The following is a 27914-nucleotide window of genomic DNA, read 5'->3' on the forward strand; positions in this document are numbered from 1 at the left end:
AACAAACTGTACAGATCCTTTTCTTACGGAGCTCTGGAATTCTGCATTGAGTGGCCAGATGTGGATTGTGGATTTATTTTTCTGTTGTATTTGTTTTGTTTCTGTCCATGGATAATCCATACAGTTGCCTTCATGTGCTCTGAAAACTGCTGGGAACTACCAAGTGCTAGTCATTTTCACTTTACATCTCGTGAGGGAGGGTTCATAAGAGGCTTTGTGTGATATAATTATTTATAAGAAATGTATACCTAGTCATTCAGATAACCAAAATATATTTCTCAGATTCCTGAAAATGCTTCAGAACCATAAAGGTGAAATGAGTGTCTTGTTATTAATGAAGGTGACTTTTCGACCCCACCCAAGGGTGGGGCTGATAGCCAAGAGGACCAACCATGTGATTAGAGGGATGGAACGGCCATTATCCCCACCCTAAAACCTCCAGAGAGGGGAGAGGGGCTAGAAGTAGAATCAGCTGACGGCCCACGACTTAGTTAAATCATGACAATGTTATAATGCCTCAAAAACTTTTTTAGTTCTTTTTCAGAGCTTCCATGCTTGGGGAACCAGAAGGCTTCCATGTGCTACCAAGCCAGGCCTCAAGGTCCATGAGGATAGAAGTTCCTTTCTTTTGGACCTTACCCTATGTATCCCTTCAACTGGCTACTGACTCCTATGCTTTATCACATCCTTTAATAAAATGGTAATTGTTAGTGTTTCCCTGAGTTCTGTGAGCTGCTCTAGAAAATTAATCAAATCTGAAGAGGTCAGTGGAACTTCCAGTCTTTAGCTGGTAGATCAGAGGCACAGGTAACAGCCTGGGGCTTGAGATTGGCATCTGAGGGGCAGCCTTGTGGGACTGAACACTTAACCTTTGGAGTCTGATGCTATATCCAGAGATATCTGTCTGTCTGTCTGTCTCTCTCTCTCCCAAAAATAAATAAACATTAAAAAAAGAATTTTGCTATAGGCAGATTGCTAAAAAACATTACAATATTTTTACTGTAGACCCTTTTTATTCTAGGTGACCTTCCAAAGAGTCTTTGTGGAAGATTTTGGACTAGTTTTTATTACCACATGTCTGGGGAATAAGCTCTATGGTGGCTTCTTGGAGGGCACTCCAACCACCTTCCTTCTTTTGGAAGCAGTGGCATATTTGCATCACTTATCCCATGATGGTGATTAGATAAATCATCGCTAGGGTTGTAGATCATACAGCCCTCTTAAAGGTGAGAAGAACTAGCCCATCAGTTAAGCTAGAGCCAGATATGTCAGGCTGAGAATGAAGCTCCAAGGAAAGATCTACTCATCTACATGAGGTGAACATTTGAGAGTTGAGAGTCTAGGGCTAACCAGATTAAAAAAAAAACAAAAGGTGCCTAACAGCCTAGCTTAAAGTCTGGAACTCTTTTCATGGTTAGCCCCTTTGGACCCAGGCTTAACTGCTTGGCCTGACTCCAGAGGCCACTATACCCCAAAGCCTGGGGCTGACTCTCCTGGAGAGCTAGTATAAGACAGAAATTGGAGGGATGGGGCATGAGGCATGGTGACCCTCAGCTGCTGAACTACTTCATTTCATAGGTTTTCTGATACTTTGGAAAACAAACAAACAAACAAACAAAGACAAAACACAAAACACACACACCAAAAAACTATAGGAAAACAAACTACTATAGTATAGGAAGCAAAGAAACAAACAAAAAACAAAAAACAAAACTCCTTTCTTGCTCCGTTAGTGTATAGAAAGGGGTTAAATCCCACTTTTGTCTGATAAGATGAAGGTCTCCAGGATATCTCTACCCTGTCCTTGCTAAATGTTATGACTAGGGATCTTTCTGCTGAAATGAAGCCTAGCAGAGAGTAATACTCAATAAATATTTACTGAGCAACAGATAAATAAATGAGTAAAACAAGCCTTACAAGCTACAAGCAAAGCCAAACAGAATACCCATCCTTTTTAGCTTCTCTGTCTTCTCCTCATTGTCTTTCTTTTACTATTTCACTTGTGTTCACTCCTAGGTGAGTCCCTGTTATTTTCTCCTTTTACTGCATCCCTTCCTCACTATAACCAAGCACTGCGGAGCTGACACATGTGGCCACTTAAACTTAGGTTCCCCTTCAAGACTTCAGTTTCCTAAGCAGGTTGGCCTTTGCTCCCAGAATGATGGATTTTGCAAATATTTTGTTTGCTTACTTTGGGCTTAGTGGCTTTGTAGTCTTCCCGGGAGTCATATGGCCTGGGTGCCTACGTGGGCACTGGGTGTATCTGGTCAAATGACAACCTCCTTGTGCACTAGTTTCTTTACTCTTGAATTGAATAGTGGGATTACATGATTTACTTTGGTCCCTTGCAGCGCTGAGATTCTCTCACCTTAGGAATTAGACCCCACTGGTATATGACACTTATCCATTGTTATTCTGAATATATTTAGGGTAAAAGTATATTTATAAGACTTTGATTCAATCCAGAAGGCTGACCACAGGTCTTCACTACAGGAAGGAGGAGGATTCCATATTGGACCAACTGAACCAAACCAGTCTCAAGCACTAGAGGCTTAAAGGTTATATTAAAGAGCTATTAGGGTGTGTGTGTGTGTGTGTGTGTGTGTGTGTGTGTGTGTGTATTTAATGTCCTTAACCACATAACTACATACTGAATGAACAAACATGAAATAGTTGTTTTTTATTATCCTAATTCTTTTCTTTCTACCCTCCCTTGAAAAATGCACTGAAAGAAAAGTAATTCTGAGGAAGATTCCAAATAAACACATTTTCTAGTAAGCAGAGGAGGGAGCTAGTGGCAAGATTTGAGGGACAGTAGATACTTGCCACCTTCACTGACCAGCCATCATATCTATGCTAGAAATCCTACGATTAGAAAAACCTCCCTGGTATTAAGACTTTTACACTCCTGCAAGACTCAGTTAAGGTAACAAATGGTGTTCTAAAGAAAGAACCCAATAAGCCATTAATCTCATTGATTTGAGATGGGTAAGTTTATTGGACAGAATTCAGTGAAACCTCTTGGAGGACCTAAGATTCACAAAGATCTGTTCTGGGTCTTGAGACACATCTACCTGAATAAGGCACAATACCTTTAAGCACACAGTCTAGAAGGAAAGAATCAGGCATCCCATTGCCTACGCCACCAGTCCTAGATGTTTAAGAAAGCACTAGATGTGCAACTTGGAGGGAACAATTCTGGAAGGGAGCTTAATAAAGAAGGTGGCATTTAGTTAGGCCTTCAGGAATAAGAAAGAATATGTAGAAATTCTTCAAGTGGAAGGGATGATGTGGGGAGTGCAAGAAGGATTTCACCAAAAGAGAAGAACGTGATTAAGGTGGAGACAGCATGAATCTCTGGGAGTGGGTAGGGGGTGGGGAGTGGTTGTTCACAACAGTATGTGTTAGCCCAGGGAGTTTGTTCTGCACCAAAAAATGGAACTCTTTGAAGATTTTTAAGCCAAAGACCAACAGTGACCATAACTGTTTTGGTGGGATAACAGTTGTATTCATACATTCCTTTGGGATTTGTTGAAAGAGCACTTGGTGGCAATGTGAGAACAGAATGGAGAAGAAAAGGGCTGAAAGTAGGAATACAAATACTGAAACTGTTCAGGTGAAAGATGGTAGAAACCTGAGCTAAGGAAGTGATGGCAGGTGTACAAAATTGTCTCTACTTGCTCTTCCAGGCTTACCCTCCAAACTTTTTCCATCCTGCTCTTTACTTTTTAGCCTGTATGAATTGCATCAAATGGACTCCTTTGTTTTCCTGTTGGGTTTGGCCAATGAGTGGCACTGACAGGAGATGGGTGTAGGAGGACAGAGACTGAGGTGTTTATCATTCAGTTCTCTCCTTGCCAGGCCACAGTTTGTTCATTCCATCAAAGGCTACCTGTACTGTCCTGGGACCTCTCCTACAGCTCTAGCTTTTTCTGTCTTAGTAACCACTCCCTTCCATGCCCTCTTAGGCCCAGATGCCCTAATAGCAATGTACTGTGGTATGGAAATAGCCTCTTCATGACTCTCTACCCAATTTATCCCATGCAAATGGGCTGTTTCCTGGTATAACCATGACCTATACAGTGGGGATAGAAAGTAGGTAACAGAGATGTGGGAAGAGAGGAGGTAGAATTGAGGAGTCTTGATAATGAAGGGACAGTGAAGGGAGATAAGAAAGGAGGGTTCATGGACCACGCAGAGGCCTTTTGGCTTGGGCTACCAGGAAGATGGGAGTGTGGCAGGAAGGAGAGATCACGGGTTAAGTTTGGACATGACCAGTTTGAAGTGTCTGGGAAATGATGTAGAGAGGCCCAGGAGAGCTAGAAATATGAGTCTAGAGTTCAAGACAGATGTCAGATGGAACTCACTGAAGGTTTTTAAACCAAGGACCAACAGGGACCATAACTGTTTTGGTGGGATAACAGTTGTATTCATACATTCCTTTGGGATTTGTAGAAAGAGCACTTGGTGGCAATGTGAGAACAGAATGGAGAAAAAAAGGGCTGAAAGTAGAAATACAAATACTGAAACTGGTGAGAATCTTCTGATGGGAATGTTAGCTGAAGCAACAGGCTTTCTGAGGAACAGAGTGAGAAAAAGACTGGGAACTGAATTTCTGCCTTGTAGAGGAGAGACACCCGTGTGGACTCCTGATAAATCGGTGTCCTCACATGCCCTGAAGGGACTGAGATGCCATCAAGAGAGACTGGATGGGGTCAGGGCTCTGCTCAGTGCTAACCAAGACAGAGGCAAGCAGCAGGGTCTCCTGGGAAGACAGGAGGGGCGAATGAGGGCAGTGGGCCCACAGGAGGGCACCACCAGTTACCAAGAGACCTTAGAGATGGGGCAGAAGCCCAATTCCAGATCACTTCATGGACCTAATGTTTCCAATCTTTCCTGCCTTGGTTAATCTGGGTCGAATACAGAGGCTTTATTATTTCAGAGTGCTATAGCTTTAAATGTGGTCTCATGTGGTCCAAGAGAAGAGCAGGAAGTTCAGGGAAAGGAATAAATGACAAAGGGAAATAGACTCATTCATGTGGAAAAACTGTAAATGGAGCACAATGCTGGTCCTGTACTATAAATTAACAAGAAGTCTAAAGCAGGCAAGTGTCATCGTGGTTTCAGCTGACATTTGGAATTACCCTTAGCCTTCTTTGCAGAGTAAAGGCCAGGACGCACCACTTCTGAATTCCACTGCTAACCACAAGGAGACAGAGGGTGCACGGTTTTCCCACAACTGTGATTCTTAACCTTTTGGGGGGTAGTCACTGATCCTCACTGAGGAAGTGAAGAAAGTCATGGATGCCTTCCTCAGAAAAAAGTATGCTAACATACGCTCACACTCACACATAGCATATTTCATACAATTGTAAGGCTTTTAGAAGGAACCTGCCTTGTTAATCTTTTTACACCCAATGCCAGATACACAGTATGTGCTCAAGAAATATATATTAAGCAGTGGAGTCAATAAATGAGTGACACGTTATGCTTATACAAAATCATGGTCAAAAATGCAAATATCTTATGTAGGAGTAGATAAGGTTTTAGTACCCATTAATATGAATTCATTTATTGTAGTGTTTTTGATGGGGTTTTGGAGTGATGGGGGTCTGGAGCCGACCAGAATTCCTGAGATGTCTTTGGTGCAAAAAAGTTATTAAAGCACAGGGACAGGACCTGTGGGCAGAAAGAGCTGCACTGGGGTTGTGAAGAGTGACTGGTTATATGCTCTGGAGTTGGGAGGATAAAGTCAAGAGGAAGTTTCTTAAAGGGATTTCCTTGTGCTAAAGAAGACTCACAGATTACTGAAGCCTTAGCTATTGTCAGGCTAAGGTTGTTTTTCCCTCTAGCAAATCATTATCAATAATAATAGCGAGTTCCTGGAGATTAGGCTACTGATAAGATTGCCTTTCTTCTTGTAATTTACTAAGATATTTGCAAACTGATGGAGACTCAGGTCCTTTGATCTCTATCAGTTCAACCATTTGTTCTCAGTCCTTTCCTTTGTTCTTGGTCAGCCAGCAGTGCCTGAGGAATATCACACATATTCCACCTGTGGGGGTGGGGGGAGGAGAGCGGGTTTGTGAGGTGTCAGCTTGCCTTATGCTCCCTCATCAGTTTTCAACCCTACGTGCATATTGCAGTCTGCTGGGATGAAGCAAAGCTTTAAAAAATATGGATGCCTGGGCTCTACTCCAGAAAAACTGACTGAAAATCTAAGGATGTGGGGCTTGGGTATCCAATATTGCTTAAAAGCTCTTCAGATGATTTTAAAGTGCAGACAGGACTGCAATCAATGTAGCAGGTTAAAAGCTATATCATCTACTAGGGAGAAAGAATATGATGATGTGGGTATGATAACTAAGCTGTTGTGGAAGAAATCAGGAACCATAATAAAAATGGTTATCTATTCCAATCACCTAGCACATTACATAGTGCTGTTATATGCACAATCTCATTCATACCCCGAAGATACACTGATAGTTAAACCAAGAAGGTATTGGTGATTTTCCTCAGATCAAAACCATGTCTGTCAATACAAACAGATTTTCTGACTTTTCATTTTGCCAAACTGCCTCTTAGAGGGTGTGAGCAAGGGTTCCCACCCCTGAAGAGTCCAAATTAGAAGATGTGGAGAGGGGGTCTGGGGACTATAATTTTACAAGCATTGCTGATGATTCCATTGCACGTGCAGGACTAGAGCAGCAACTCTAAATTGGGGGTGGGGTGGAGGAAGTGGGAGCAGAGATGTGAACCCCATCAGAAATCTGTGGGATTAAAACTCAAGTGTGATGAGGATGAATACAGGAAATGCTTGATTTGGATACCACTTTCACATCAGCTGAGCATCAGCACACATGGTTGCCCAACCAGAGGACAGCACCCCGGGGGTCAGGGTGGGAGATTAGATACTGAAAGTATGTAGGTGGATGCTACAGGCAGGTGGGGATGACAAAATAAGTTTTGCTCACTTCACAGTTTTGCCCAGGGCTGGTGCTGGTACAGAGTAACTGAAGCCAGAGTTGGAGGGACAAAACCAGAGCAGTTTCCAAATCACTTCTGTTTGCCTCTTCCCTCAGGCCTGAAAGTGCCAGGTGCCCATCTCTGGTATGCTTGGCATGTGAAACAACTGAATGTAACTGCCATCAAGGCAGGCAGAAACTCCTCTTACAAGGATCCTGGCAGCAGTGTGGCAAGAGTGCCTTATTGAGCTGATGAAGATAAACAGTGGAGGTGTCTATGCTTGGGTATCATAAGACAGAAAATGCTAGCAAGTTTGTTGAAATGATGCATACTACTGCTCTCCTCTGAAGGATGGAGGAAATGACTCTTAGTTGATCATTCCTCTTGCAAATAGAAAGCACGTCACTAAATGTTAGCCATGATCATTCTTTCACCTTAGTCTCACTTTCCCCCTCATTGGGCTATAGATTTCTTGGGCCTATTCTGATTTCTTCAGTCATGTGTACTGATATAGACGGCCTTTTGTGATCATGAGGTAGCATTATAAGGCATGATTTTCATTGCTCAGGACAGAATTCAGGGTCATCTGGAATAACTGCTTTGGAGGATTTGGAAGGAAGAAGAGAGTTATGGTTCAAAGACTTTGAAGAGATTTTCCTAGTATATCTTTGAAGGTTTTTCCTGGTGTGCTGTGAGCTACTAAGCAAGCATGTGGATGGAGAGAGCAAGAGAGCAAGGGAGAGAAGTGTTATGTGTCTGTTTACATGTATGTGTGCATGTGTGTGTGTGCATGTGTGTGTGTGTGTGTGTGTGTGTGTGTGTGTGTGTGTGTCTGTATATAACATCCAAAGCAGGCTGTCTTCCTCCTCTGTATCTTGGCGTGGTTTCTTCTCCACAAGTGATGCACTCACATCTTCCAAATGGACAGGTTTGCTGTTGCCCCTCTGGATATGAGGGATGGGAGGAGTGCAGAGAATCTTACTTGCTCTAGCACACTAATAACCTCCATATCACTGCAGTGGCTGCACCTTTGATAATTCCATCTTTCAGTTCTGACATACTCAGAGAACTGTTAACATTGCTTCACACCATCTAAACTTTAGACAAGTTTGCTGGCCAATTTCTCACCTGGACTGCCCAGTGCAAAGCTGTTTTAAAGTCTTTATCCACAAGAGTAGGGTCTGCTCCTTTCTTCAGCAGCATTTGGGTGTGTTGAGGCCGGTTGTGGAAAGCTGCCCAGTGAAGTGGTGTCATTCCCTATAAAACCACAGTCAGAAAGGGGAGAGGTGAGCAGAGGCTATCAGGAAGGAAAATGTAACTCACATTGTCTCCTCAGGCCAAGGGCCATCACCACATAAGTTGGTTGCTGCCTGTCAGTTCATTCATTCCTTAAGCCATTCAATCAACAGATATTTACTGAGTTTCTGCTTTTTGCCAGGAAAATAAGTGTTGAAGATACTGTAGTGAATTAGATAAAGAAGATCCTTGCCCTCATGGGAATTGCAGTGTGGTAGAGGAAGACAGACAACAAATGCAAATGAGCAAAAGGATTTTCCAGATTGTGCAATGCTATCAAGACTGCAAATGGGGTACTGTGAGAGAGTAATTGTGGAGTTAGTGACTATTCTACATGGGCCTCTATGAGCTAGGCTGGGGAAAACAGAACAGCAAGCACCAAGCCACAGAGGCAACCACTTGTAACTGGGGTCACGCTAACCTGCCATATCCCACCACAAGGAATTTTACTGCAATATCTCCAGTGGCTACAACAGAGACTAGATAAATAGCTGTTGAATAAAAGAAGGAATGGAGTGGGAGAGATATCCATGTGAGATGAGTCTGGAGAGGGAGGCAAGGCTGATCCTGGGAATATGGGTTGGGGATACCAACTCTGAATAAAGCATTCACAGTTTATTCTAAAGTCACTGCAAAGACACTGAAGGGTTTTAAACCAATGTTGACATGATCTGACCTACATTGTTTAGAAGAAACCACTCTGTGGTAGCTTGGATGAACCTATATGGTGAATCCCAACTTCTTTTAGAGTTTAAGGTCACACACTTTAGTCATCATTTAATAACAAAATGAGCTTATGCTTGGAAATGGTAACCAAGAGGAACCAGTATTATTTGGGAGTGTACTGTGAAAAGATGGCCTCTTCTCCTTCCCCACACCTCTCAATTACACAAAATATATCTAAAATGACTCTAGATTAAGATGACTGGTAAAGGAGATAAAGGGTATGGGCATCTTTAAAGTTCTTTTTATAGTCATCTCTGCAGATAAATAAAGATATGAGTCTAATATTTATTGATCCAAAGACCTTTATGAATTCTTATGTATATTATTTCACTTAATTCTCCAAACAACATTCTGAACTAAGTACTATGGGGAAATCTGCTATGTGTTCACCAAACTCTATTTCCTCTCCCTCCAAGCCACCACACTGGGTACATTCCCCAGCCTTCCAGCAGATGGATATGGCCATAAGACTGAGTCCTAATCATTGCAATGTGGACAAAAGGGGTGGCCTGCATAGAAAACAAAACCCACGTGGTCTTCCATACCTTCTCTCTTTCCTCATTCAACAAATGCAGAGGACAAGGCTAAAGAAGATGCTAGAACCACATTTAATTATGAAGCCCAGGACCCTGACTGTTGAGGGGGAATAAGCCTACCTTGTTGACCAGTATTGGACTATGATTCTAAATAAATAAGCTTTTGTGGCAACTGAGTGGCTCAGTTGGTTAAGCGCCCATCTTCGGCTCAGGTCATGATCTCACATGAGCCCCAGGTAGGGCCTCTCTGCTGTCAGCACAGAGCATGCTTCGTATCCTCTGTTCCCCTCTCTCTCTGCCCGTCCACTCATTCTCTCTCTCTCTCCCTCTCAAAATAAATAAGTAAACTTAAAAAAAAAAAAGAAGTAAGATTTTACTGTATTAGGCCACTGAATTTTTGAGTTAATTGCTATAGCAGTTGACCAACGTTAACAGGTACCACTGTCCTCCTCATTTTATAGAAGAGGAAGCCCAGCTCTAGAGAAGTTCCCAAGTCTGTGAATGAACACGGAACTGAATCTAGGGTTTGAGGTTTGTGGGGAGCTGGGATTAGAATGTTAATCCCCTTGGGGCACCTGGGTGGCTCAGTTGGTTGAGCGTCTGACTTTGGCTCAGGTCATGATCTCACAGTTCATGAGTTCGAGCCCCGTGTCGGGCTTTGTTCTGACCGCTCAGAGGCTGGAGCCTGCTTCAGATTCTGTGCCTCCCTCTCTCTGCCCCTTCTCTGCTCATGCTCTGTCTCTCAAAAATGAATAAAAGTTAAAAAAAATTAAAAAAAAAGAATGTTAATCTCCTTGACCAGGTTGAAAATTCTAAATCATTATATTACAGTTTGCTTTCAAGCTATAGGTGACATACAAGTGAGTCTCCCGGTATATTCTTGAGGATATTTTAAGAAATTGGTTCCATATGGAAAAGAATGCTGATACTAAAGCAGTGGAACTTCTTGTTATTATTCTGACAGCTGAATATTTGCTTGGGATTTAGAATAACTCAATGCATTTCAAAAAGCCCTCTTCATTATAAAATTGACCCACTGGAACTAGAAATCTGGACTCAAGGGAATCAGATTATTCTTATTATGCATGGATTTCCCCTTCCCAGTGCTGATTCCTTTTTGCTTCAGAGTCATTGGCTTCATCATGAAGGGCTATCAGTATCCAGTGTTAAAAGACATCAAAGGAAATTTTAAGTCACTCGAGTGTAAACTTCATTAGGGTAGGTCCTTATCCAATGTCTCAATACCTGGAGCTTAGAACAGTGTCAGGAACAGTGTAGATCGTAAGTAGTCAGTAGTTACTTAAAATGGATATCTTAACGGTCCTTGATTGAATTTTTTGCTTTTGTAATATCTAGCTTTGCTTTTAAAAATTATATACATTTTTAAAAAGGCAAAACACTTCTCCTTTACAGAAAATGAACTTTTCTGATATGGTCATTGTTACTAACTCTTCGACTGAAACCTGGTAGAATTTTTGATGAGTTTTCCAAAAGGTAGATGGCAATCACTGTGTGTATATAAGAACTCTGTGTGAAATGTGGTTATGAATTAAATTGTGATCATGCACTGCTAATCATTATCTCCTAAACAGAACTGCTAAGCTTCAAGAGTTATTTCCTTAAAACAACACCACCCCCCTGCCAAAAAACCCTTAAAAGCCCAACTTCTGCATGTTTTGGTAGAGTGAATGGGGTGGGGAGGAGCATTACCATTTTTTATATACCTACTTCCTGTCAAGAAATGTATATATATATTACCTCATTGAATATTTATATACATATATAATCCTAAGAGGTAGGTATTTTTAGGCCCATTTTACATTTGAGGAACCCAAAACACCGGTTAAGTAATTTGCCTAAGGCCATGGGCACATGCCATAGTTGGGATTCAAATCCAGGTCTCTCCAACACTGCAGAATAACATTCTTTACACACATCATGCAGGCAGGCTTTCATTTTGGAAATGAGGTCAAATGCTGGAAATTCTTTTCTTTGTGATTTTAACACCATTCAGGGTCTTCTAATTTTCTGGAATGGTGGTTTTCATTAGAGTACATGTTGCCATCCTATATTATTTGTTTCATTTGGCATTGCCCCTAGGCTCTTATTAAATACACAGCTGGCAAGTATTTATTTTTGTAAGGTATTGAACTATGTATTTTCTCCCACTCCCTTCCCCCACCCTAGAATTTGGTGATCATCTGAATGACTCTAAATCAAGACTTTAATCATTCCATTCCTTCTTGAAATAACAATTACACACACACACACACACACACACACACACACACTGTTTATATCACAGTATATAACATTCAGTTAAGTCAAGGGAACTTTTCTGTTGCTATTTTTTTTCAACTGGGCTAATGAGAAATAAAAGTAAATCCTCTCATAGTAATAAGAAAACCAAAACTTTCAAAATCAGCTTCAGTGCAGCCACTGGTATTGCACAACATACTTCGTTTAGGAAAGTATACTTTTTTCTTACAACTGCCTCCTTCTCTTTCCTCCAGCTTCTGTTGAGCCAGCAGGCATCAGAGTTGTGTTATGTTAAGACTGGTGGCCATTTAAGGGGTTGACTTCAGTCTCAGAGGTTGGTGTCCGCACTGAGTGGTGACAGGTCATGGTTCAGCTGTAATGCACTTAAAGGCAGAGGCCGTGGCTTATTTGATGTGGTATGCCCATAGCACCAAGCACACAGTAAGTGTTCAAGAAATATCCACAGGAAGAATTAGTGGATTACTGGTTATCAAGGCTCCCTTGGACTCATGGAAAGCATAAAACACCAGGGTCTGTTGAATGCAAGCCAGCCATTTGTGTCCAAACTATGGAGACCTTTTCTACCAGCTGCTTTCTGGAATTTCACTGAGGACTCAATGGGGCCTTGGAAGCATCTAGGAGCTGAAAAGCTAGGAGTCACTTGTAGACATGTTGCAACAAATGCCCAGATGGCCCTGGCGACAGGAGAACCCCACTTTCTTGGAAAACAGAAAGTCTTGGCTCAATGGCTGAAAAGTAACTCATATTCAGTCATGAGCACAGCTCTCCAGAATGCTTTGAAGGGAAATGTTAAGTTTTAGTTGGCTTAGAATCCATTCTGAGACTGCTGATAGGATTGAATGAATGTCCTAACTGTTGGATGGTAGCAGGGTTGCTTTGGAGCAGTGCTGTTATGAAGATGAGTAATTCTGTGCCTTGAGCCTGTATCACTGAAATTTTATTTAAGGGCTTACAAGTCCTAACAGTGTCTCAGAACTTTTTTCTTTTTTTTTTTTTTCCAAAACCACCATAACTTCTGTGTTTTCTGAACCAGAAATCTGATTAAGTGCTCAGGATTGCACCTTTAGACTGACTCTAGCAGACATTGAAAGGCACAGAGAGAAATGTGTGATGTGACCCGGTGCTTGCCATATCCCTCATCTTGGTGCCCCGGGGGGGGTAAAATTATAGCAAGTGCTGAGGAGTCAGCCAAACAATTCTAGATCCTTCAGGGGATCTAGATCTCCCAAAGGATCTAGAATTTCACAGAAGTCCAGCTTGGCTCGGGGTGACATTTTAAAATTCACGTACTATTAATTTCCCAATCACATATGACTACTCCTCACAAAAGTTGTTTCCTGTAGACAAAAAAATAGGAATAAATGCATCAATCATTCCTACTTTTTGTCTATAGGAGACAACAATAACTTTTGTGTACTTTAAAAGATTAAAAAAAAATAGATGGTTGTAAGTACAGGAATGAAAGTCATTTTCTTCAATTTTTATTTTGAAAACATTTTATAATTATAGTTCACAAAGATTAGTAAATTATTTCATTGTCTTTGTTTTAGAGTTTTCTTTTTTTTTAAAATTTTTTAAAGGTTTATTTATTTTTGAGAGAGAGAGCATGAGTCGGGGGGGAGGTGCAGAGAGAGAAGGAGACACAGAATCTGAGGCAGGATTCAGGCTCCAAGCTGTCAGCACAGAGCCCAATGCTGGGCTCAAACTCAAAACTGTGAGATGGTTACCTGAGCCAAAGTCAGACAAGTAACCCACTGAGCCACCAAGGTGCCTCTAGAACTTTCTAATCTGGATAAGTAGTGCACATCATAATAGCCACAGATTATAACTGATAACTAAAAATAATTAGATGTTGGGTTTCAGGACAGTAGGAATGGCTACTAGTGATATTCTTCAAAAACAGTCACTTTTTCCCTTTAATAATGACAAAATGTTTCCAATAAAAATACAAAAACCTTCAGGATGGAAGTTTTTATAATTTAAATGAGGCATTAACACAAGAGAAGCAACATAGATTAATTTAAGTCATGGAAATAAAGAGCAAATTCCAAGAAGAGCAAACTTATAAAACAAAGCCTTTAGGGGTGCCTGGGTGGCTCAGTCGGTTGGGCTTCCGACTTCAGCCAAGGTCATGATCTTGTGCTTTGTGGGTTCGAGCCCCATATTGGGCTCTGTGCTGACAGCTCAGAGCCTGGAGCCTGCTTCAGATTCTGTGTCTTCCTCTCTGCCCCTCCCCTGCTTGCACTCTGTCTCCAAAATTAAACATTAAAAAAATTTTTCAAAAGCAAAACAAAACAAAGCCTTGAGAACAGAGACCTAAGTTGTTATATTTATTTTTTCAAATAAACAGAGCATCTGCATTCTGCACTAAATTGTGACCTATTAGAGCAGGAATCAAGCCTATATGAGACAAGGTAGGTACTTAAATATTTTTCAGCAAATAAAATGACCATTTTCCCATTCTAAGCAGATCACCTTGGGAGGCCTATAATTATTCCACTTGTTGATCAAAATGTTTTTGGGAGATTTTTTTTTTTTTTTGGAATTACCACCATAACAGGGGTTCTATCCATGGATAGGAATCAGGCTTAGATCAGAGAAATAAATTACATCTTTACTGGCATTAACTTCAAATTGAAATTCACCATCTTATTTAAATATGAATATAGGCAACAAGCCACAGTACTGTTAACACAATACCTGTGACTTGGCCAAAAATACAAATCACAGATACTTTTGTATTGCATTAGTTAGTGCAGATATCTCAAAATATGTTTTGTATGTATCCCTAGTACAGTAGTTATTGGTCCTACCACTAAATCTTAATAAATGCATTAACAAGCAAGCTTACATATTACCGTTACAAATTTGATCTTTATAATATTTTGGCAACTTTTTCAATATAATTGGTTTCTTTTGTAATCCTCTTATTTTATTTTATATAATTTCAAACATTTTTCTGAGGAGGGACCCATAGGCTTCACCAGCACACCGGCACACATGAACAAGGACTCCTGGCCTAGAGTCTAGAGTACATTTTTTGAAGATCCTAAATGAAATAAAATCTTATTTTTCTGAGAGTAGATTTTGGAAATAATTAAAAGTCACCTGGAGAGTTAAGTGTGGTAAATAAAATTGGTAACCAAGTTGGGTCAACAAAACAAAGAGAAAGGGCCAATAAAATAAAATATGACTTTCCCTTAAAGTGAATAATTCTCTATCTGTAATATATACATACATCTACACATAAATATATATTTGGGGTTGGGGCTCTACTATGTACAAGTTACTGAGCTAGATCTAGGGATCCAAAAATAAAAAAGACATGGCCTGCCTTTAGACTCTTATGGGGAAGGGGCAAGTGAGGGTTTGTAAGCAGCAGTGACTCTACTCTTATTTTTATAAGCAGGTCATTTTCAGAATAAAAATTCTAGAGCATTTAAAAAATTTACTTTATTATTTTACCTTTTGCTAACTGTAAAGTAAAGTGATTTCTAGAGTCAGGCACTGTTTCGTTTTTGTTTTTGTTTTTGTTTTATTTTGCCATTATAATGCACAGTTTCTGCTTATGATTATGCCTTAGGAAAGCTGTAAGTGAATTTAGGACTAAGAATTATATCCAAAGGTTCACATCTGTTTTTGCAACTTGGATTTATTTTTTCAGAGTATGGTTATAATGGAAGTTTGGATTGTTAGACCCCCTCACAAAAATCTACTTAGACCCGAATTTGCATGCAATGTAGGATCAACAACATTGTATCCTAAATACAATGCAAAACAGTCCTTCTCTGGATAAATGCATTTCGGTTCTAACCCAGATGCCATTAGTTCACAGCCCCTTTTAATGGGGTGCTCTTGTCAAAGCTAAAATGAGAGCAAGAGAGGTTAGATTCCAGGAGTTTAGCAACTTGTTAGCTCCCGGTAACTACATTAGACAGCCTCCCTCTATGCAAAGATTCCTCTGAGGTACAAAAAGACAAAGGCACAAAGGACAATCTGGCCCATTTCACCTTTCCTACAGTGTGAAACTCTGCAGTGTGGATAGCTTCTAAATAAGTCACTTTACAATTAAGCTCTGTGGTTAATGAAACATGAAAAACAAATAGATCATTAGCACAGAACAATTAAACGCAAAGTTAGCATAATGTAGTTATGTCTTGTGGGGTTAGGGAGGGCCTTCTTTAAAAAGACATCAAAAGCAAAAGCAGTAATGAACAAGAATGATCACTTTGATTATGTCATATTTTAAAATTTCTGTACTAGAAAAGAAAACTGTTTAGAACCAACAGTTCTAAAATGAGCAACAGACTATGAAAAACTATTTGCAGTCCAACAGCAAAGGATTACTGTTCAGAATAGAAAATAAATTATGAATCCATATAAAAAATGACAAAGTAAACCAACAGATGAATGGACAAAAGATCTAAACAGGCAAGTCACAAAAGAAGTTATAAAAATGACCATTATACCTATGAAATAGTACTCAATCTCATTAGTTATCATGGAAATGAAAATTAAGACAACAAGAAAACGTGACAAGCACACTATTAAACTGCAGGTGGAACGATATGTTGACACAGCCATCTTGGAGAAGCACCAGTCATGTGTATTAAAAATAAAAATGTACACCCTAGTGACCAACAATTATTCTCCCAGAGAAATGATTGTGTAAAATACTCAAGGAGGCTTGTACAAGAATACTCTGGAAGAGTGTTTCTTATGGCGAAAAATTGGAGACAGCCTAAATATACATTCATAGGGAAATAGTAAAATAAAAGAAGTATTTTCCTAGAGTGGAACATCATGAAGCCATTAAAAGGAAAGAGACAGATCTATATGTATCAACATGGATAGAGCTCTAAGATATTGTTACATGAAGAAAATAAAGTTGTAGGGGCACCTGGGTGGCCCTGTCGGTAGGACTTCAGTTCAGGTGATGATCTCATGGTTCTTCAGTTCAAGCCCTGCATCAGGCTCTGTGCTGACAGCTCAGAGCCTGGAGCCTGTTTCTGATTCTGTGTCTCCCTCTCCCTCTGCTCCTACCCCACTCACACTCTGTCTCTCTCTCAAAAATAAATAAACATTAAAAAAAAAGAAAGAAAGAAAATAAAGTTGTAGAACAATATACAGAGTGTGATACTTTTTATGTTACAGTCCACATTTGTGAATATATAGAAGACATTGGGAAAGATTACCTGGAGGCTAAGATGGTAGGGTGGAAGTAATCAAGGACTTCCTATCGTTACTTGTAATATTTAAATTTTTCAAAAGCAAATGTGTTCATATATTACTTATGCAAGTAAAAACTAATAATATAAAAAACTGTTTTAAGTCATTGAGCTCAGATCAGGACAGCCGCTAAGGCGATAATCACTTCCCTGATATAAAGTACTATCATATTTTGTTTTACTTGAACAGTTATAGGAGAGAGGTTTTCTTTCTTCCTCTCTCAGTTCTTTAGTTTCAGTTTATAATCTAAATCATCTCTTAATGAAGTTAAATTTCTACTAATTGATTCTTCAATCTTTAATAATTTATTGTGATAAGCTTGTTAATCCTACAGTTATTCTTGGAATATAATTTCATTTGGATTCTGTAGAGGTATGCCTTGCTCTTTCCTCTTGTATTAGAAAACCATAATACTTCAGTAGTAGCATTAACTTACCTTTTCCCTCATTTTTTTTTTTTTTTGCCTTCCATCTTTTTTCCTTCCTGTTATTTAGCAGATATATGGTATGTGTGCACTTACACTTTGTTATCCCCTCAAACCTAAAGGAGACTGATTATGCTTGGAGCTCACTGGCAAAGTGATTTAGGGAGAGGAAGAGTAGGCTACTACTCTTAAAAAGGAGGGAACACTACTTGTTCAGAACACTGAGAAACCAAATGCAGGAAATCTACCAAGGTAATGTTCCTTCCATTTCACAGCTGTCCTTACTTCCCAGTGCTAAAGAGCTTCTAGTCCTTATAAATTTATATGGATTGACCATACTGGCAACAAAACACAGGCAAGCATTAGCAGTTGGCTTACATAGGTTTCAGACATGCTGTGACATGGTCCAAAGAGAAAGCTGCAACACTGGATGTAAGTGTCCTTTATGAGGTCCCTTCTCCCTGCACACAAAAGCCACTGAGTCACAACGCTGGTGTAACAGTGGGAAAAATCTCCTCTGAGAGGTCACTTTGTGTGAGAAGGAACTGGAGGCATTTTAATATTTAGTACACATTATTCAGAAAGTATAACAATTACCACTGTTAGAAGGAGCTGGGTCTACTTTAACTGTTTCCACCAGGCAGGGGGCCTCCCAGGGTGGGGAAGAGTACAGAAATAACACTTTGCTTTCAGCTGTTCTTTCAGGATGTTCTTTCAGCTGAAGGCTGGACAGAGGGGGAGGTCTATAAGAGGAGTTAAACTTTAGGGTATGAATGACTGAATTTCCCTTCTTTTTAAGGCACCCCAGTTTTGGTGAGTGAGGGTAAGAGCTGGAGGTGGGGGAAGTGGTCATCAACTTTCCCAAGCTCTAGATCAGCCGACATAAACTGCACCACTCAAGTTCCCTGCTTTCATACCATAGGCAGAGTGATCAAAGTGTGCTTTCTCATCTCTGGTTCTCATTTTTAAAGCAGAAGTTTAAAACAATGAAATCCTCTCTTAGGATTTTGCTTTAAACCCCTAAAGACACGGAGGGTAAAAGTGGCGTGTGACCACTGAGTCAGGGTGGTGTCCAAACTCAGAACTAGGCTGTGAAGCAGGGGCTTTCTGGTGTGGTCATTAATGCCAACCCAGCAGGGAAGAAGCCTGTAATCAGAAAGTTCAAGAAAGACAAGGGGCCCAGCCTCTGTTAGGGCACTTCCTCCCACACTGTTGTTGCTGGCCACCTGGCTTCCTTGAAAACAGTGTAATTTGGTATTTGGAGGCATATGCACTTTCAATGCTATCAGACTTTCTTAAAGTTATCAGACATTCTTAGTAAAGCACAGCCAAACCAAGCACATATTATATTAAAGAAAAATAAAATGGAAACCAGGTATTTAAATCAGTTTAAAGAAGCTTGTTAAAGAAAACAGGCTGGGTAATGAAAAATCAGTCCTGCTTTTTCAAAGATTTAAGCAGTTAGAATAAGATCCTAAGCTACTCTGGGGCAGCTCTGCCTGGTATCTGATAACACTCCAGCAGGAATTTTGCTTGAGAGTGCTATACTGTCTTCTTGGAAGCCTTATACTGTCTCTGCAACATAAAGGAAACAGCAATTGTGATCACCGGCATTAATAATGTGGCCTCCAGAGCCTGGAATTATCATCTATCTGTCATCTTTCACTCCAAGAGAGTAAACTGGCAGCCACAGCTTGCCATTGAAGTTTCTGGGACTCAAGAAGACAGGAAAGAGCAATATTTATTTCTCAATGTCCAGAGGGAAATTACAAAATTTCAGTGGTATGATAAAAGCTTAAGTACTTAATGCAAGAAATTCTTCCCTAGTAGAAGATACCCATACCCATGGTGGGGATAAATTTCTGCTTGAGGGTTAATAGTAAAGACACAGGCTACCCCCTCAGGGTAGGATCCCCAAAATGTGCTCCATCCCCTCCTTGACCTTTATGATAGGAAGCACTGGTTCAGAAAAGCCCTTCCTGCCGTCCTAAAATGCACAATGGCCAACTGTTCCTTGAGATGTTTAAAGAAGGCTCACCTCATTGTCCTGGTGATTAATCTCGCTGAGATTTGACTGTTGCACCAACACTGTTAGGAGCCTGTGAAGAAAAATGGAAGAAGAGGCTCAAAAGAACAGAATGTGTATGAGAACATAACATTATAAGTACAGTCCACCGAAGGCCTCCAAGTGAAGATGAGCCCTTTCTGTTTATCGAGGGGGAAAGATCCATAGAAAAGAAGACAGTGTGATTGGTAATAAGGCACCTGAGGGGATTCCTCTGTCTCTTCTCGTCCCACCTCCTCTCCATCTTGGTGCTCTGGAGATGGGGACAGGGACAAAGGGAATGGAGAAAGTGAATCTGTAGGCTCATCTTCTTCACCAGACCTGTGTTCTTATGTGTGCACTTTAAGAACTAAATTCCTCTAGGGGTGCCTGGGTGGCTCAGTCTGCCTTCGGCTCAGGTCATGATCTCACAGTTTGTGGGTTTGAGCCCCGCGTCGGGCCCTGTGCTGACAGCTCGGAGCCTGGAGCCTGCTTCAGATTCTGTGTTTCCCTCTCTCTCTGCCACTCCCCCACTCACACAGTCTCTATCTCTCAAAAATGAGTAAACGTTAAAAAAAAAAAAAAAGAACTAAATTCCTCTAGCACTTATTCTTCATTCTTTTACATGAACATGCAGTGGTTTCAAATTGCTTCACCACTTGGTACATGTGTCACACCTTGTAAGTGTATATAGATTATGCTAGGAGACAGCATTTACGACTTTGCTTATTTTTTTGAAAACATGCAAATGTCTAGGCATGAAATGACAGTAATCAGTGTGAAAAAACTATCAGTGATTCTCAAGCTCAAGTTTTTGTCTCACTTGGGTCCCACACTTGGTTGACTGAGGTCTACATTGTGGGAGAGAAGCAGTTGATTGTAGTTGGTAGGGACCCAGAATCTGGAGCCAGACCACCTGGGTTCACATCCCAGCCCAGCTGCTCGCCAGCTTTATGACTGAAGGCAAGTAACAACCTCTCTGTGCCTAAGCTTCCTCATCTATAAAATGGGGGTAAAAAAAGTGCCTACCTTACAGCTCAGTGTGAGGTTAAATGAGTTAATGCATACAGCACTTATAGCATGACTGGAACACAGCAAGTGTTATTTCTAGAACACTTAACGCTAGAAGTTTTAAACCCTGGCTCAAATCTCAGAATCCCCAGGGGAAATTTTTTAAAACCACAAATACCTGGATTCTGTATTCAGTATTTCTGACTTCGTAGGTCTGGAGAGAAGCTCAGCTTTCACAGTTTAAAAGGGTTGCTCGGGAAATTCTGGCAAACAGGTCTGAAAACCACTGAGACAGGTACTGAATAAATTAACCAATTGATACTCATTGCTGTGAACTGACTGTGTTCCTCCTGCCCGCAAATTCATTCGGTTCTAACCTCCAGTTCCTCAGAACGTGACTATATTTGGAGATTGAGCCTTTAAAGAGGTAATTAAGTTAAAATGAAGCCATTAGGCCAGGTCCTAATCCAATCTGACTGATGTTCTCAGAAGAGATTAGGGCCCACCAGCAGCATGGATTGCAGAGGAGAGACCACGTAAAAAGGCAGCAAGTGGCTGGCCATCTGCCAACCAAGGACAGAAGCCTCAGAAGAAACCACCTGCTGCCACCTTGCTTGTGAACTTCTACCCTTCAGAAATTCGAAAAAATAAATTTCTGTTGCTTAAGCCATCCATTATGTGGGTATTTTGTTACAGCAGCCCTAGCAAACTAATACAGTCATGAAGATGATAAAGGATTGTCTATGGGGAGACCATTCAGATAATTCAGACAATTTCTGAAGGAAATTCAGAAACTATTTTTGGAAGAATTACTTGAAAAAAATCAAATGGTTTAGCCTTTTCCCCAGTCAGATTTTCATTGTCTTTTATTTTAGATGACATTTAGTCTTGAGTCTTAAATTGCTACCTACAATCGAATAAAAGAAAGTGGGACTGATCATGTTGCATTAGTGGTAAATGTAACACAGAGAGAGCTTAAATAGGGATGCATTTCTGGTTATTTGCTGTGGAGATGAAATAGCCAGGAAGCCTAAGGTTTAAATCTAGTCTTACCTCTTTTGGGGAGCCAGGATAATGCTGTGATTTAATTCTGCCCTCCCTGCTGCATGACCTCTCTGAGCTTCTGTATCCTCACGTTTATAATCGGGATAATAACAGTGGTGGTGTAAAGACTGAATAACATAGTAGGTATAAAGCTCCTAGTACACAGACTTTAAAAGAACAGTGGCACTGAATGCAAGCTTTCTGAATTCTAAAATTTCTCCACCTAGTGGGAAGAGGCTATAATAATTGCATTTTTGGATAACACTTTTTATCTTTGTAACTATATTTCACTACTGGATTTTCCCCTTGTAATTGCTTTAGAAGGCTGGAGGGCAACTGGTGACTTTCTTTTCTCTTTACTGGCCATTGCTTAGTCTCTAGGGTTCATTTGGTCTGAGTTGTGGGGAGAGAGTGGGAAAGAAAGGCAAGAGGTCAGCTGTGGTCCAATCTGGTTATCCTCGGCCAACCCTAAGGAGACTGAGATCATACATAGCCAGACAGGATCTTCTGGGACTGCTCCAGAGCAGTGATCACACTGAAGGAAGTCAGGCTTTGACTTGATGGGAATGAGGGAGGGGAGAGCATGACCTCCTGTCACATCCTGGTGGTGGGGGTATTCCAAAGGTCATGGGATGAATCCTGTCTCTGGATATTTTTCCATTTGCCCCTCAAATCCATTTGCTGCCCTGCAATGTCCTGCTCTGAGGTTGACCTGCAATAACTTTATCATCCAACTTCCTTTGCCCTCTGACTGCTTTCTGGGTTTGGCCAGGAAAACTGGCAGGAGAAAGGAGAGAAGCCACTTCCCTTTCTGTCAATGACTTTTCCCCCTTACCAAAGGCCACAGCTCCTGCCTAGTGGGTCCTCTTCTACAGCCAGAACCCTGAAGAGGTTCCAGTAACAGCTCCATTCCTTGATCCTTTTGGCCTAGTGGTGGAATACTTTCCTGCTTTTTTGGGGAAAGTGGAGGTGGGGAATTATGTCACCATCTCTTGCTAGTTAATTTTAAATAGTCTTCCATTAAACTTTGTTCAGTTACCTTTTAATATTCTGTGACCTCCTTATTGTGACCCTGATTGATACATGCCAACCTATATTGCTTGATTCCATTTGATTCCTAAGTGTCTCAGATTCAATAATCTCCAAAGATGGAAACAAATTTATAGATAAGTATTCTCTCTCTCTCTCTCTCTCTCTCTCCCTTTGTGAGAGCAAACGATCTTGCTCTCAGGGCCATCATACATTGCCTTGGTGGTAATTAAGACTGGACTAGAGAGCAGGTGTTTGGTTTCAAGCCTGGGGCTTCCATGCTGTTCCATGGTACAGGGGAATCTGCCAGGTGCTTGTCTCACATCTGTCTTAATTACCAGAGGATTTGAAGACCCCTTAGTTTTGTTTTCTCAGAGCCCTCGTTCTGTGCTAAGGTAGCTTAGAAGTATTCCTCCCAAGATCCCCAGCCCAGTCTCTTATTAGCACCAGCTCTGTCCTGTTCTCAGCTCTCTAAGAAGCCACACAAAGCCCACCTTATCCCAGGTAGCAGGATACCAGGCACAGAGGCCCAGCAGGAACATTCTCAGTTAGGCAGCATGATGAGTGGTAAGAAAACAGGTGCTGGGGCCAGACTGCCTCCATTAGAATCCCTGCTCCATTACCAACCAGCCAGTAACCCTACACAGGCTATAAAACTCTCAGTACCCATATTTTCTTATCTGTGAAATAGAAATGATATTAACACCTCCTTCTTAAAGATCTGTTGTGATTTTAAATGACTCAGTGCACATGAAACACTTAGAATGACTTTACATGCCAATGAATATTCTGTATAATTTCATAAAGTTTTTAAAAAGCTCTTGCTCTTTATATTTTGGGATCCCCTGATCTCAAAGATCAGGGAGAGATCAGCTAGATGTATACTGGGGGGTACCTTGTTTCTGTGGGCTTTATTTTGCTGACCCCTTGGACTCACAGCTCTGAATCTGTCCAGCACAGTGATGGTTGGGGAAAAGGGTCCCTAAGCCACCTGTCTGCCCTCCTGTTCCTGAAGCTGCTGATGTGAGAGTATCCTGAAGTATATCATCCCCCCACAGGTTAGAATGCATCACCTGGTAATGCGAGAACAGGACCCCAAAGAAATAATTTCCTTCCTCCCTCTATCTGTCATCAAGAGTCATGAAAAGAGGCAGAGCTGCTGGCACTCTGGCAGGGAAAAAAAAAAGAATCTGCCAGTAACCATGGAGACCATGAAAAAGACCTCCAGAGAGCCCTGTGGCTGCTTTCAGAGGAAATCGCTGTTTGCCTTCCAATGCTTGCATGTGTAGCGTTGTACAAACACAACTCCTTTCTCTTTGGAGCTTCCTCTTAATGATCATGCCCCCTCTTTCACACTGGCGCCCTCTGAATGTCCTAGAAGCAAGAAAAGCCCTAGGGAGCTGAAAGGGAGAAAACTTGGACCTGCTGAGAAGCTCAGGGTTCAAAGCAGGAAAGGGACTCGTGAGATGAAACCTGCGTTTCTTTGCTTTTGTCCATCCAACTTGCTATCGTGTTCATGATTATAAATCCCTTATTCTTGCATCAGCTTAAATCCCCACTGAGCTGCAGCTTAGCTAAGGCTGTATACTGGAACTGGCTGGTTTGTTCATGAGTTGTTTGCATCACAGAACCTTGCTGGAGGGCTAATTGAGGTGTCCCCTTGGCTTGTTTACAAGCAGCTACAATTTGAGGCTTCATTCTAAATAACCTCTAGTTGAGCACTGAGTGGAAGGAGCATGCTTAGATTTGGAAATCTAAGTATTAGTAGATTTTAAAGTGAATATGAATACCTGAGTACAAGGACATAATGTGGCCCATATATATGTTTAGGATTAGGGGACAAATAGAGATGAATGTACACTAACAAAGGTAAGGAAGGGAGTTTAAGGGAAGCTGAATGGTTGAATTTGATGCTCATTGGATTCTAAAGCCTAGTAATGCTCTTATAGGGGCCAAGGGCAGGCCACCCTAAGATGGGCCACTTTGGCACGGACATTACTTTGAGTTAAAAGCAATCAAAACCCAGTTGATTCAGGGGCGCCTGGGTGTCTCATTTGGTTAAGCATCTAACTTCAGCTCAGGTCATTATCTCAATATTTGTGGGTTTGAGCCCCACATCTGAGCCTGCTTCAGATCCTGTCTCTCTCTCTCTGCCCCTCCCCTGTTCATGCTCTGTCTCTCTCAAACATAAACATTAAAAAAAAAAATTAAAAAAAAAAAAGCCAGTAGATTCAGAGAACACTCTTTAGCTCCCCCTCAATTGCTTGCCTGTACCAGAAAGAGAGCTATTAATAGAGATTCCCTTTCACTTAACAAACTTACCTGCCTAATAGGGCAATCTTTGTTTTCCAAACATTTCCTCTTAACTTCCTCCTAATGGAATTCTCCCCTTTGTATCCTCAGACCCCAACACCTCTCCTTAGCTCTTCTATATTCCCTTAGTCAGTTGCCTGTCTTTGGAATTTCCATGTCTGTGTGGATTCCCTGTACATAGGCTACTAAATTTGATTTTTTTTTCTGTTAATCTGTCTCATGTCAGTTTGATTCTTAGTCCAGTTAGAAGGATCTTGAAGGATGGAAGAAATTCTTCCACCCCCACACACCTGTATGTGAACATATGTTTTGTGGACCTGTGTGTGCTAAGGTGAAGAAGGCTGGAGTGAGAGCTGGTGGGGTGGCAGCAGCAGGGATTCATTCTTTAGCACTGATCTATGGTATTTCTTTATTTCTGTCTATCTCCTATTGTGATTATCACCCCGTCATCACCATCATCAATACTTACCGAACACTGACAATGGACAGTGGTCAGTGTTTTTTTACATATTTTCTCATTTATTTCTGCCGATTTACCATGAAATAAATACTGTATTATTCCTACTTTCTAGGAAAGAAAGCTAGCTGAGTCTTGACAAGTTAACTTTGTCCAAGATAATATGGTTACTAAGAGATGGACCAGATTCAAACCTGGTCAGTCTGACTCCAGAGCTGGCAGTCCTGACCATCCTTTACCTCAATCCAAAAGGGATATTAGGTGGTTTTTAGATACATATAGTAAAACAAGATTACAAGTGAAGAAACTAGTCCAAGAGAAAATAAGGGCAGGGTAAATAAGATGCAGTTATGGTCCTACACGTGTGCCAGAGGTGGGACACAAACTGGGGTTTGGGTTTTTTAAACATACAGAGAGAAATCATAGGTCACAGGGTCCACAGAGTAAAAATAAATAATTTATCAGGAGAAACACAGCAATTCTTCCTTTAGTAGAATTTTTTTGTGTGTGGTTTCTCATTTTTTAGATGCTATAACAAAGTATTTCCTGACAATGAAACAATAAGGAGTTTTGTAAAGCTTCCTAGGGTAGGGCTTAATGACAGACTGTGGCCATTAAAGTACATCCTACAGGGTCCACAGTAGTGGATCCTAGGAACAGAGTAGGCACACGGGCAGGTTACTTAGCCTCGCACATGCACTAGGCAATTAATTATCTTCTTAGTGCCTCAGCTTTCTTATCCATAAAATGGGGAGAGAAATATTACCTATCACATAAAGGTGTGGTCAAGATTAGATGAGATAGTACATGGAAAGCACTCAGAACTTTGCTCAGAACATGGTAAATAATCAGTGCTATTTGTCTTTCTTTTCCTTATCATTGTAAATGCAGACCTATAGGCTTCAGTGGTTGGCCAAATCGGCTTACAGTTGTGTCCACTTAGGAAAATTAAGCAAACAGGTTTGCATGGCCTAATGGAAGGTCGCTCCTGCATTATGGTTGTAGGATTAGGAAGTACCCACAAGCCAAACTATATATATATATATATTTTTTTTCAGAAAACAATTATGACTTCATGCTGATACATAAACAAATGGATGATAGAAGGCCAACTTTTGTGCCATAGGACATCGCTTGGCTACTTTCTGCTTGAAACACTGAATGCAGATGCTATCAAACACTGCCATGGTCATAAAATTTCTCATAAACCAATGATAAAATATCTAATTTTAAGCAATGTAATGCAATAGGGAATTTTTTAAGGCAAGCTAGTTTCTAAATGTTCTCTAGGTAACAAAGCCAGTTGCTTTGCTACATGGGTTGTTAAGGTTTCACACGATTCATTTTTGGAGAACACTTACCAGAAATGATTTTGGTTTTGGAATAGTTAATCTTAATCTTTGGGTTTTCCTAGTTGCCACAGCTAGTATTATCATAAATAAAGGAGGATTTTATCTTCCAGAATCAGCTAAATGTCCATTTAGGACAATAAAACCATATCATCAGGACACAGAAGGATGTTTATTTTTCTGGCTTTAGCTTTTCTGAAGGTGGTGGCTGGGTCACTAGGTATAATTTCAAGAAAAGGGGAAACCACAACTCTGTGTTATCTCAGTTATAGTGATGTAATGTAGATCCTAGAGAGTCTAGGGACACTGCTGGGCATAATATGAAATAGACTAATATGTCCACAGAAGAGGAAATACAGTTGGATTGGTTTTTAATTTATCACTGTAGTGATTTGAAATGATGAGCCTAATCAATTGGCCAAATTAACATCAAGCATGCTTTTGACTGAGAAGTCTTAGTTCACCCCTCAGGTGCAATGGCCTGATGACAGAGACAGCTTTTCAGCAAAATTCATGAACCCTTTTCTTAGGTTGGAGTCATGGTTGGGAGGTGGATTCCATATTCCCAAGTACTCCTTAAACACAAGGTGGTACATGACCAGTGTGGTAAATGACTAGTCCTTATTAAAAGAATGTGAGCAGAAGTGAATTGAATCAAAAGCTGAGATTTTAAAGAAATAAGGTGGGGAGACTTCTTCATACTACTCTTTCCCCATCCCCAGACTGAACAAAAAGAAGCCACAAGATGGAAGAAACTTAGGTCTCTGAGTTACCATATGGAGGGGAGCCACCCTCCAATCCAGGAACACCTAACTGGGACAAAGCTTTTATTGTGTTAAAAAACTGAAGCTTTGGGTTTCATTTGTTACAAAAGTTATAATCACCATAATAAAAGCCGGTATTTACCTTCCAGAATCAGGCAGATTTTGAAATGACCACTCAGTGAGGCTGGTAAACCAAGTAGAGTAAATCAAGGTAGAATAGTCTTAAAGGTACATTTTAAACATATATTTGGAACATTATTCTTGGGATAACAGTATGATTTTGTGACTAAATATTTTTGTGGGTTGTCTAGAAAAGTCATTCTTTCTTTATCCCAATTCATCAAAAGGGAGTCATCTCTTTATGATGTCTATTGATTGTTAGCTCTGAGCTTGCTGTTTCTTCTGTAAACTTCCTTGTTTTGTTGGGCTTTGAGTAAATCCTAGTT

At 40.7% G+C, this 27914-nt stretch overlaps 1 protein-coding gene across 4 annotated transcripts in view; it reads right to left on the bottom strand.

The window, feature by feature from the left end:
- ANKRD55 (ankyrin repeat domain 55) overlaps window positions 1-27914 on the bottom strand; it is a 173519-nt gene that overhangs the window by 22728 nt on the left and 122877 nt on the right. For all 4 annotated transcript variants that reach the window (XM_027041782.2, XM_015072562.3, XM_027041775.2 and 1 more), the window contains 2 exons: window positions 19496-19556; window positions 8095-8223 (listed from right to left, as the gene is read on the bottom strand). In XM_027041782.2, coding sequence (XP_026897583.1) covers window positions 8095-8223; window positions 19496-19556 — 190 coding nt within the window. The remainder of the gene's footprint in view (window positions 1-8094; window positions 8224-19495; window positions 19557-27914) is intronic.

The sequence above is a fragment of the Acinonyx jubatus genome, chromosome A1 (assembly GCF_027475565.1).
Source record: "Acinonyx jubatus isolate Ajub_Pintada_27869175 chromosome A1, VMU_Ajub_asm_v1.0, whole genome shotgun sequence".
In the NCBI taxonomy this organism is placed as follows: Eukaryota; Metazoa; Chordata; class Mammalia; order Carnivora; family Felidae; genus Acinonyx; species Acinonyx jubatus.